The sequence below is a fragment of the Zeus faber genome (assembly GCF_960531495.2).
Source record: "Zeus faber genome assembly, chromosome: 1".
In the NCBI taxonomy this organism is placed as follows: domain Eukaryota; kingdom Metazoa; phylum Chordata; class Actinopteri; order Zeiformes; family Zeidae; genus Zeus; species Zeus faber.
In genome coordinates this window covers 1,195,747-1,209,008 of record NC_137193.1, presented here as the reverse complement: position 1 = coordinate 1,209,008, position 13,262 = coordinate 1,195,747, and the positions used below count along the sequence as shown (strand labels likewise).

The window sequence follows — 13,262 nt, the reverse complement described above, 5'->3', positions numbered from 1 at the left end:
TTACCTGTAGCCGCCCGCATCAAGTTCAAGTCTCTTGTGCTGGCCTACAGAGTGATTGCTGGGAATGCTCCCGCCTACTTAAATGCTCTTGTAAGAGCACATGTTGCCCCCCGGATGCTGCACTCGTCAAATGAGCGTCGCCTGGCTCTGCCGGCCATACAGCCACGGCAATCCAGGCTGTTCTCATTTGTAGTTCCACGTTGGTGGAACGAGCTGCCAAAAATGACCAGAGCAGGGACCTCCCTCTGTCTTTAAGAAGCACTTGAAGACCCAGCTCTTCAGTGAGTACCTCCTGTCCTAATCTACAATTACTTAGCACCACCTTGCAGTATTTATTGTTATACCAATGTTGTTATTACACTAATCTCTGTCGCAATGTAGCTGAATGTTATTCTCCCTTGTAAGTCGCTTTGTATAAAAGCGTCTGCTAAATGACTAAATATAAATGTAATGTAAATGTACTACTGCTGCTTTACCTGAAGTACCATTACTATTCCACTACTACTGCTTTACCTGACGTTACCATTACTATTCCACTACTACTGCTTTAACTGACATACCATTACTATTCCACTACTACTGCTTTACCTGACATTATCATTACTATTCCACTACTACTGCTTTACCTGACATTATCATTACTATTCCACTACGACTGCTTTACCTGGCATTACCATTACTATTCCACTACTACTGCTTTACCTGACGTTATCATTACTATTCCACTTGTCGTTATCATTACTATTCCACTACTACTGCTTTACCTGACGTATCATTACTATTCCACTACTACTGCTTTACCTGACGTACCATTACTATTCCACTACTACTGCTTTACCTGAGGCTATCATTACTATTCCACTACTACTGCTTTACCTGAGGCATCATTACGATTCCACCACTACTGCTTGACCTGACGTACCATTACTATTCCACTACTACTGCTTTACCTGACGTATCATTTCTATTCCACTACTACTGCTTTACATGACGTTATCATTACTATTCCACTACTACTGCTTTACCTGACATTACCATTACTATTCCACTACTACTGCTTTACCTGACGTTATCATTACTATTCCACTACTACTGCTTTACCTGGCGTACCATTACTATTCCACTACTACTGCTTTACCTGGTGTACCATTACTATTCCCCTACTACTGCTTTACCTGACGTATCATTACTATTCCATTACTACTGCTTTACCTGACGTTATCATTACTATTCCACTACTACTTCTTTACCTGACGTTATCATTACTATTCCACTACTACTGCTTTACTTGACATTATCATTACTATTCCACTACTACTGCTTTACATGACGTTATCATTACTATTCCACTACTACTGCTTTACCTGACATTACCATTACTATTCCACTACTACTGCTTTACCTGACATTACCATTACTATTCCACTACAACTGCTTTACCTGACGTACCATTACTATTCCACTACTACTGCTTTACCTGGTGTACCATTAGTATTCCACTACTACTTCTTTACCTGACATTATCATTACTATTCCACTACTACTGCTTTACCTGACGTTATCATTACTATTCCACTACAACTGCTTTACCTGACGTACCATTACTATTCCACTACTACTGCTTTACCTGGTGTACCATTAGTATTCCACTACTACTTCTTTACCTGACATTATCATTACTACTCCACCACTACTGCTTTACCTGACATACCATTACTATTCCACTACTACTGCTTTACCTGACGTATCATTATTATTCCACTACTACTTCTTTACCTGACATTATCATTACTATTCCACCACTACTGCTTTACCTGACATACCATTACTATTCCACTACTACTGCTTTACCTGACGTATCATTATTATTCCACTACTACTTCTTTACCTGACGTTATCATTACTATTCCACCACTACTGCTTTACCTGACATACCATTACTATTCCACTACTACTGCTTTACCTGACGTATCATTATTATTCCACTACTACTTCTTTACCTGACGTTATCATTACTATTCCACCACTACTGCTTTACCTGACGTACCATTACTACTCCACTACTACTGCTTTACCTGACGTATCATTACTACTCCATTACTACTGCTTTACCTGACGTTATCATTACTCTTCCACTACTACTGCTTTACCTGACGTTATCATTACTATTCCACTATTACTTCTTTACCTGACGTTATCATTACTATTCCACTACTACTGCTTTACTTGACATTATCATTACTAGCTACTACTGCTTTACCGTACGTTATCATTACTAGCTACTACTGCTTTACTTCAAAATATCATTAGTAATTACTATTCCACTACTACTGATTTACTTGACATTATCATTAGTAATTACTACTCAATGACTAAGGCTTTGCTGTGTAGATTGATGTGTGTATGATATTTAACAGTGGAGCATGGAGGATGGATGTGAATATTTCTCCACCTGGTGTCTGGCAAAGTGCTGCTGGAAGGCGGAGCTACAGCGCAGCACTTTGAGGCAGTAGAAGCACAGGAGGTTGATGGAGCCTGCGTGGACTTGTTGAAAATGACATAAGACTGACGAGTGGAAGGAGGACTGGAAGCCACACACCTAGAGCGAACACACACACAAATGTGTTACTACTCTGTATGTATGAAAGTATGTATATGTATGTGACAAATAAAAATCTTGAAGCTTGAATCTTACAGCTCATTGAAACAATGCTTCATTTCTCCTGAAAAGTGATGAAATTAAAATCAATGTTGTCATGTTTACCTGCATGTTTTTGGTATGTCAAGAACCTGTGAAAAGAGATCAATTATTGTTAAAGAGATCAATTATATTCTAAAATGGCCTGGACAGATTTGTTGGTACCCCTTAGAAAACATTAAAAATAATTGGATTATAGTGATATTTCAAACTAACTGTTTTCTTTAATTGGTATCACACGTCTTCAGTCTTATAATCAGTCATTCAGCCTATTTAAATGGAGAAAAGTAGTCACTGCTGTTTGGTATCATGGTGTGCACCACACTGAACATGAACCAGAGAAAGCAAAGGAGAACGTTGTCTGAGGAGATCAGAAAGAAAATGATAGACAAGCATGTTAAAGGTAAAGGCTATAAGAGCATCTCCAAGCAGCTTGGTGTTCCTGGGACTACAGTTGTAAATATTATTAAGAAGTTTGAGGTCCATGGGACTGTAGCCAACCTCCCTGGACGAGGCCGCAAGAGGAAAGTCGACCCCAGATTGAACAGAAGGATAGTGCGAATGGTAGAAAAAGAGCCAAGCAATACTTCCAAAGAGGTACAAGCTGAACTCCAAGGTCAAGGTACATCAGTGTCTGATCGCACCCTCCGTGGCTTTTTGAGTGACAGTGGGCTCCATGGAAGAAGACCCAGGAAGACTCCACTTTTGAAAGAGAAACATAAAAAGGCCAGACTGGAATTTGCTAAAATTCATATTGACAAGCCACAATGCTTTGGGAGAATGTCCTTTGGACATATGAGTCAAAACTGGAGCTTTTTGGCAAGTCACATCAGCTCTATGTTCACAGATGAAAATGTGAAGCCTTAAATGAAAAGAACATCACACCTACTGTGGAACATGGAGGAGCCTCTGTTATGTTTTGGGGCTGCTTTGCTGCGTCTGGCACGGGGTGCCTTGAATCTGTGCAGGGCACAATGAAATCTCAAGACTATCAAGGCATTCTGGAGCCAAACGTACTGCCCAGGGTCAGAAAGCTCCGTCTCAGTTGCAGGTCATGGCTCCTCCAACAGGATAATGACCCAAAACACACAGCTAAAAGCACCAATAATGGCTAAGAACAAAACATTGGACTATTCTGAAGTGGCCTTCTATGAGCCCTGATCTGAATCTTATGACACATCTCTGGAAAGAGCTGAAACATGCAGTCTGGAGAAGGCACCTTTCAAACCTGAGGCAGCTGGAGCAGGTTGCTCAGGAACAGTCGGTCAAACTACCTGTTGACCGGTGCACAAGTCTCATTGAGAGCTACACATGTCACTTGATTGCAGTGATTGACTCTACAGGTTGTGCAACAAAATATTAGGTTAAGGGCACCGATAAATCTGTCCAGGCCATTTGAGAATAAAATTGATCTCTTTAACAATAATTGATCTCTTTTCACAGTTTCTTTGCTTTACTCTATGACATACCAAAGGCATGCAGGTAAACATGAGAACATTAATTTCATCACATCACACACACTTTTTCTTTCATACATGATTTTTGGCCAGTTTTGACAGCCCTGTTGGTTGAATAGTGTAACATAAAAAAAAATAATAATAATAGCAACCTTTGTGATTTGAAAATTGCATTTTATTACATTACAATATCGGTTTGAATTAAATGAATTCCTGGTTAACCACCCTCAAATATTCCCAATGAACAGCTGATTTGACTGACAAAATTCTCGGGTACAGTCTCGAGGGCACACCCTCGAGTCGGGTACAGTCTCTGGCTTCCTCTCTAAAAAAAAGAGCCGTTTAACAAGGCACTGCGCTGTACCTGGCACTCGTAGGGCATCTCTCCAGGCCTGTGGGTGTTCTTCATGTGCTGCAGGAACTCCATCTCGTCGTCAAAGGACAACTCACAGATCCTACACACTGCTGGAGCACGATAGACAGACAGACAGACAGACGAGTGTGAGGGGACACTGTATGGAAACCCCAAAGTCAATGTGTACTGAGGTGTGGGAGGTAGCCAGGCTAGGTCTGCATATGGCTGCACAAATACCAGGGTTGGACCCTATGTTTTTTTAGGGCAGATACCGATATTTGTTTGCCTGAGGTTGTCGATACTGATAGTTTGTGCCGATACTCAATACTGTTAAATTCAAAATTCTTGAGGCCAATTTTCTTCGTATTATTTTTTTCAGTGTAATAATAACAACTAGACCGATATGTCAGTTTGGCCGATATATCAGTCATTATTTGACTTTTTTGACAACATCAGGATCACCAGCTCTGCAGCCCATGTGTCCCGATTTTAAATAAGCATAATAAACAAAGAAACACTGGTGATGCAACCTGTACTTGTCTGTTTTACACAACTAATATGAACAAATCCTTTAATAAACTGTTTTAATATGAACCACGCCTTTAATAAACTGTTTTAATATGAACCACTCCTTTAATAAAATGTTGTAGCTGCTGCTGCAGCAGTGAGCCAATCACACGTTGCATTAAATCCAAGAACTTTGTCTCCAGATTTTGGGAACAAAAAGGATCACATTCAGGCATCGTTTGACTGGAGAAGTTTCCATACTACTTGGTTTTGGGTTCTTTCCGCCGATACCACAAAAGTTTTTTGCACAGGGTATATACAGTATGTGAACATATGTTATGGTATTTATGATTTTATCTCATTTCAATCATCCTATTTCTTACCCCTTTCTTGATTTGCACTGTTTTTTTACTTTTGCAACACCTGAATTTCCCACAGGGATTCATTACGTTTAATCATATGCAGAGGTGTTGTAGGATGACAGGAACCAACATGGCCTCCCTACTGAGTTTCTTAACCTAATTGCCGTTTCTCAATACCAAGTACGCGAAGTCCGGACTTGCAGACTTGGTAGTTCAGACTTGGCAAGTTCGACTCGGGAGTAGACTCCCGGGGACGGGAGGACGCAGGACGGTCATTCTGCCAAATGCATTGTGGGATATTTGGCTGTCCCAAGTCCACACAAGTCACCACCCATGCATCCTCCATCAAATGGGCAGAGCAAGTCCACATCCTGGCATTTGGATTGGACTTGGCTTGATGCGGACTTTGAATTGGAGCAGTACTTGGGCTGCGACTGATGACGTTTTACAAGTCCACAAGAACACAAGTACAGACAAGAACGCAGATTGAGAAAGGGCCAATGCATTCATTTGCAGTGACACACAACAGGGCATACTGTCTACTGGATACTATTTAGTACACCAAGTGATAGTAATAGTATACTTGAATAGCATGTAAAATGAACCAGGTTGACATAACAACTGCACGGAGAGGGTATCCCACAATGCATTGCGTGGACAAGACGCCTATGTTGCATGTAATAAGTAGCATGTAGTACCTAGTATGTATAGCATGCCTAAGCAGACCTCCATCTTTCTACACACACTGGGCCAGGGAGCCAGCGTACAGACCTGTGGACGGGCCCCCACTGTGCACGGCCTCCAAGTGGCGCTGCAGCCTGAAGGGAGAGCTGAAGGTGCGGTAGCAGGACGCACAGGAAGTGTGACACTCCACCACATCCTCCTGCTGAGTCGTGGCGTGCTGCTCCATGTGGAGCATCAACCTGAGGGACACAAATATACACTTTAACTGCTACTTTAACTATGTATGTACAGTATGTTTATACTGCATGTATGTGCATATGTATGTACAGTATGTATGTATGAATGTACAGTATGTATGTACTGTATGTATGCACAGTATGCATGTATAATATAAATGTATGTATGCACTGTATGTATTTATGTATACTGTGCATACAGTACAGTATGCATGTACATACATATATAGAGTGTGTATATGACTATACAGTATGTACAGTTTGAATATGTATGTACAGTTTGTATATTTGTATGTATGTACAGTTGTATAGATGTATATATGCATGTACAATAGGTATGTAAGTATACACAGTATGTATTGTATGTACAGCATGTATGTGCAGTATGTATATATGTACAGTATTACAGTTTGTATATGTATGTACAGTTTGTATATATGTATGTACAGTAGGTATGTATGCACAGTATGTATGTATGCACACCAATCTGCCATTAGAACCACCACTAATAACTAGGGGTGTCACAAATCTGATACAAAATCGATCTAAATGAGATCCATCCATCCATCCATCCATCCATCCATCCATCTATCTATCCATCCATATCTATCTATCTAGCTACCATCCCCTAACAGGGGATGGTAGCTCAGGCAGTAGAGGTGGTGGTCTAGTGATCCAAAGGTTGCTGGTTCGATCCCAGGCTCCTTCTGCTAGCATGCTGTAGTGTCCTTGAGCAAGACACTTAACCCCTAATTGCTCCTGATGGCTGCGTCCGTCGGTGTTTGAACAATTGTAAGTCGCTTTGGATAAAAGCGTCTGCTAAATGTAATGTAATCTATCTATCTATCTATCTATCTATATATATATATGGCCTGGACAAAAATGATGGGACCCTTAACCCAACATTCTGTTGCACAACCTTAAAAGGCAATCACTGCAATCAAGTGATATGTGTAGCTCTCAATGAGACTTGTGCACCGGTCAACAGGTAATTTGACCGACTGTTCCTGAGCAACCTGCTCCAGCTGTCTCAGGTTTGAAAGGTGCCTTCTCCAGACTGCATGTTTCAGCTCTTTCCAGAGATGTTCCATAAGATTCAGATCAGGGCTCATAGAAGGCCACTTCAGAATAGTCCAATGTTTTGTTCTTAGCCATTATTGGTGCTTTTAGCTGTGTGTTTTGGGTCATTATCCTGTTGGAGGAGCCATGACCTGCAACTGAGACGGAGCTTTCTGACACTGGGCAGTACGTTCCACAGTAGCACACAGTGCACCGTGCACTGTGCACCGTGCACTGTGCACCAGCAGTGCATTGCACTGCTGCCTCACAGCAAGAAGGTCCTGGGTTCGATTCCCGCCTGGGGCGCTGTTGGCACCGTGCTCCGGCGGGTTATCTCCCAAATAGGAGCCTTTCTGTGTGGAGTTTGCATGTTCTACCCGTGCTCCCATGGGGTTTCCTCCACCTCACGTCAGTAAGGACCCCCACCAAAAAGATGCACCCATCATGGTCTGACCAGCGATGGACACTTATCACCTGGTCCCCGGGCGCGTCCACGTACGCTGCCCACTGCTCCTGCTGTGCCCCCGGAGGAAGGACAAGCCAGGATGGTTCAATGCAGAGGATCCATTTCACCGGCCACCATCAAAAGCATGTGCATGTGTGTGTGTGTGTGTGCAAGCATGTGTTGTAGTGTGGTGTGTTGCGTGACAAATAAAGACTGTTTCTTCTTCTTTCTTCAGTAGGTGTGGTGTTCTTTTCTTTGAAAGCTTAATTTTTATTATCTGGGAACACAGAGCTGATGTGACTCGCCAAAAAGCTCCAGTTTTGACTCACAGAAGCATTGTGGCTTGTCAATATGAATTTTAGCAAATTCCAGTCTGGCCTTTTTATGTTTCTCTTTCAAAAGTGGAGTCTTCCTGGGTCTTCTTCCATGGAGCCCACTGTCACTCAAAAAGCCACGGAGGGTGCGATCAGACACTGATGTACCTTGACCTTGGAGTTCAGCTTGTACCTCTTTGGAAGTTGTCCTTGGCTCTTTTTCTACCATTCGCACTATCCTTCTGTTCAATCTGGGGTCGACTTTCCTCTTGCAGCCTCGTCCAGGGAGGTTGGCTACAGTCCCATGGACCTCAAACTTCTTAATAATATTTGCAACTGTAGTCCCAGGAACACCAAGCTGCTTGAAGATGCTCTTATAGCCTTTACCTTTAACATGCTTGTCTATCATTTTCTTTCTGATCTCCTCAGACAACGTTCTCCTTTGCTTTCTCTGGTTCATGTTCAGTGTGGTGCACACCATGATACCAAACAGCAGAGTTACTGCTTTTCTCCATTTAAACAGGCTGAATGACTGATTATAAGATTGAAGACGTGTGATACCAATAAAAGAAAACAGTTTGAAATATCACTATAATCCAATTATTTATAATCTTTTCTAAGGGGTACCAACAATTCTGTCCATGCAATTATATTGAAATATATATATATATATATATATATATATATATATACACACACACACACACACACACACACATTTCAGATATTGCCATTTTCTTTGTTGTATGCTTTATTCTATTACTTCATTATTACAGCCAAATGTTTTATGTAAGCTGCTGCTCACAACAGCAATTTCCCTCAGGGAGGAATAAAGTATATCTATCTTCACTTGCTTTGACAATGTGCAACGTGCATGTTTCCCAACTTAAATGAACAGAAGTGAGAGCGCCTCACTGTGTGTTGCTGTGCAGCGTGGCCCCACAGTGGATGCAGGTGTACACTTTGGGAGGGTTGCTGCAGCGCCGGCTCTGCGGCCGCCTAGTGTCGTCCGTTCCGTAGTAGAAGTCCTCCACCAGGAACACCATCCTGCCGTCGGGGGGCGTCGGCGCCCGCGACAGGGAGGCGGTGGTGTCCGGGGGACTGGGCTGGTCCTGGGAGGCATCGAGAAAGAGTTGGTTAATTGGAGTTGGGTTGAGAGTTGGCTTACTAGGCCTGCACGATATGAGGAAAATATGCCAGGTGTGATTACATTGCTCAATATTACCATGACGATATGGCTTGTGATAAATACACAAATACTGAAGTGTCCATATTAGCTGTACACTTCATAGGTCTTTCTGCTTTAACAGGTACACTGCTAACATCAACAATGTTAGAAAAATTAAAAAAAATCTGGAGGAAAACAACACGAATTACAGTTATCTGCGTTCCATTGAACTTCCTGCCTTTTTGGCGCCTTTTCAACCAGAGAGCTGTGTGTCTGAGTCCAGTCGTTAATCGATCGCGGATGGCGTCGCTCTCTCGGACACATTAAAAAGAATAAATAAATTATTGATTTAATACGATTTTTCCACGTCGCCGCGTCTTGGGCAGTGTTTCACGCCATGTTTATCACGCATGTTCATATCTCGATGATGAAAGTACAATTTATTGTGCAGCCCTAATATAAACAAACAAATATACAAACAAGATATACAACCTGATTTCCAATATACAACCTCCTCTACTGAGAACCGTAGTGCTCTGCTACAGCTTCTCACTGCGTTTCAATGGAAAGACTTAAAAAGACACAAAATCTAATTTTCTTCTTCATAAGTTGGACTGGAAGTAATGGCTGCAAATCACGCATTTTATCAGGGTTTTATTGACCGTTTTGTACTTCCCCAAATCAGCTCCTTTAGCTCCATTCAATGAGAGACTAGAAACAGGAAGTAAGAGATCAGAGACAGGGAGTAATAGACTAGAGCCCGAGCAATGCCAGATTTTTGGGTCTGATGCCGATCCCGATTTTGAAGAGTCCCAGCCCACCGGTTACCGATGTTTTGACCGATATTTTGTCAAAAAGTGCAGAATCTTTCAATCAATTTGAAAAAGACGATATTTTATGAAAGTTTCTGTTTTCTTCCCCCCCCAAGAGTTTTAGTCAACCGCTGATCACGGCTTCCTGCTGGGAGAGCCGGGTCCGTATCTAAACACGAGTGTAAACAAACATGGATGGATTTAACACGCTCGTCGGACTTCTGTGCTTATTTTAAAGAGTAACTTAAAAGGAGTGTAAAACAGACAAGTACAGGATAAATAATCTGTGTTTGTTTATTATAGAATATTATAAAAAAAAAAAAATCGGAACATATCGGCAGAATAACTGCCAATCCGGATGTGGTCAAAAAAGCCAAATAATGACCGATATATCGTCAAACCGATATATCGGTCAGGCTCTATGAGAGACCAGAAAAAGGAAGTGGTATTACATCCTACAGGCAACCTTCCCTACCCAATGTCTGGAAGTACTATTGAAATGAAAAAATGTAGTTCTGAATAAAATGTGATGACTGTTCAAGATTCATGATTCAAGATTTTTTATTTGTCACATACATATACATACTTTCATACATATGCAGTGAAATTTAATGCAACGCACCCGGTGATTACACACAATATGTCCTAGAGAAAAAAAATAATAACAAATAAAGTAGAAAATTCCTTTTAATAGACCGACTAACTGACTCCTAAAATGTAATACAGTAAGTTGAATACTTATAGAATAAGATAAAAATATATAGAATAAAATACAATAAAAATAAATTGAAATAAAATGGAATAGATAGAGGGAATATGCCTATGTATATACAGATATGTGCATTTAAAGTGGCATGTGAATTAAAGTGGCATGTGAATGTGAATAGAGTGAGGTAGTGTTTGGGATAATACAGCACAGTATACAACAGTACGGCGCAGCAATACGGCATCACGAACAACCCTGAACAGTGACACAGTATGCGGTACAGTATGCTACATACAGTACAGTAGGTAGTGGAGCCTAGTGTATGGCTCAGTTAGGACCCCTGGTGAGGTCAGCGTTGACAGTTCTAATGGCTTGAGGGAAGAAACTCCGTCTCAGTCTCTCTGTTCTCGCTGTGTGACTGCGGAGGCGCTTGCCTGACCGCAGCAGCTGGAACAGTCCGTTGTTGGGGTGATGAGGATCCTTCATGATCCTGCAGCTCTGCTACTACACCTCCTGGTGTATAGCCCTGGGGGGATCCTGTATTCAGGGTGAGGGAGCTTGACATGTACTTCCCCACCTTGACCACCTGGGGGCGGCCTGTGAGGAAGTCCAGGATCCAGTTGCACAGCGGACCATTCAATCCGAGCTCCATCAGCTTGACAGCCAGTCTGGTGGGGACTATGGTGTTGAAAGCTGAACTATAATCGATGAGCATCGACAGCATTCTCACATAGGCCCCCTTCTGGCCATCCAGGTGCGTGAGCGTGGTGTGCAGTACCGGGGAGACCGCGTCATCCTAGGATCTGTTCTGCCGGTACGCGAACTGCAACGGGTCCAAGGTGCGGGGGAGGGAGGCGCAGATGTAATCCTTAATCAGCCTCTCGAAACACTTCATGACCACCGAGGTGAGGGCCACCGGACGGTAGTCATTCAGGCAGGTTGGAGAGACGATCTTCGGGACAGGAACGACGGTGGACCTCTTGAAGCAGGAGGGGACCACTGAATCAGCCAGGGAGATGTTGAATATTGTAGTGAACACCGGAGCTAGCTGGTTAGCACAGGTCTTCAGTACTCGTCCAGATATGCCATCTGGGCCCGCGGCTTTCCTGGTGTTCACCCGCATCAAAGCCCTCCTGACCTCGTGCATGGACACTGAGAGTGCGCGCTCATCCCCAGCGGTGTAACTCCAATTAGCCGGCGAGCTAGCGGTGTTGCTGCCAGACTCGAACCGCGCATTAAAGGAGTTCAGTTCGTTGGCCAGGGAGGCGTCCACACTCGTGGCTGGGGAGGAGCTGCTCTTGTAGTTTGTTATTGTTCGCAGCCCCTCCCATTAGCGTCTTGTGTCCCCCCGCTCCATCTGTAGCTCCACAGTCTCTCTGTACGTCCGTTTGGCGTCCCTCACCGCCCTCTGCAGATTGTACGACGCCGCTTTGTAATTGTCCATGTTGCCAGATACAAGTCCGTCGTTGTAAGCGGCCGTGCGCGCATTCAGAGCGCAGCGGATGGATTTATCAACCCATGGTTTCTGGTTTGGAAATATCCGAACTTTCACCGTGGGAACGATTTCATCCGCTAGCGTAGCCACAAAACTTACTACAACCTCCGTAAACTCGCTGACGTCACTTGAACTTGTTTGGAACATGTCCCAGTCTACGTCAGTCAGAGCGTCCTGAAGCGCAGCCTCTGATTGGTCCGTCCACCGCTTCACTTCCCTCGTCATCACCAGATCCCGTGCGATCAGAGGCCTGTAAACAGGAAGCAGCGAGATCGCGGCGTGATCTGATTTCCCGAAAGCAGGGAGCGACACGGGCTTGTATCCGTTCTTGTAAGGAGTGTAACAATGGTCCAGAGTTCTGTCTCCCCTGGTGGCACACGTGATGTGTTGGTGGAAATTCGGCAGAACTTTTTTAAGGTTGGCCCTGTTAAAGTCCCCAGTCACCACCACAGCCGCGTCGGGATGTTTGTTTTGAAATCCGCACAACACATCGTACAGAACCGACAGAGCTGCGTCGGTGTCCGCTTGCGGTGGGATATAAACGGCTGTAATGATGACCGTGCTGAATTCCCGGGGGAGATAAAATGGACGGCATAGTATGGTCAGCTGTTCCAGGTTCGGCGAGCAGGAGTGGGAGAGGAATTTGGTGTTGTTGGCGTTACACCAGCGGTTGTTTACCATTAGGCAGACGCCTCCACCTTTGGATTTCCCCGACTCTCCCGTTCTGTCGCCGCGGAACACGGAGAAGGCCTCGGCTGGACGTATGGCTTCATCCGGCACCAGTGGGGTCAGCCATGTTTCCGTCAGGCAGAGGACGCAACAGTTCCTCGTGTCTCGCTGGAATTGAATCCTCGCTCGAAGTTCATCCATCTTGTTCTCCAGGGACTGGACGTTAGCAAGAAGGATGCTTGGCAGAGGTGGACGGTAAGGTTGCGTCCTCATTCTGACCCGAATGCCGCCTCGT

General features: G+C 43.6%; 1 protein-coding gene across 5 annotated transcripts in view; it reads right to left on the bottom strand.

Annotated features, from left to right (window-relative positions):
* Nucleotides 1–13,262, bottom strand: part of pogza (pogo transposable element derived with ZNF domain a) — a 60,035-nt gene that overhangs the window by 32,469 nt on the left and 14,304 nt on the right. For all 5 annotated transcript variants that reach the window (XM_080001516.1, XM_080001519.1, XM_080001517.1 and 2 more), the window contains exons 8-11: nucleotides 9,033–9,229; nucleotides 6,151–6,302; nucleotides 4,520–4,620; nucleotides 2,453–2,599 (exon numbers count right to left, since the gene is read on the bottom strand). In XM_080001516.1, coding sequence (XP_079857642.1) covers nucleotides 2,453–2,599; nucleotides 4,520–4,620; nucleotides 6,151–6,302; nucleotides 9,033–9,229 — 597 coding nt within the window. The remainder of the gene's footprint in view (nucleotides 1–2,452; nucleotides 2,600–4,519; nucleotides 4,621–6,150; nucleotides 6,303–9,032; nucleotides 9,230–13,262) is intronic.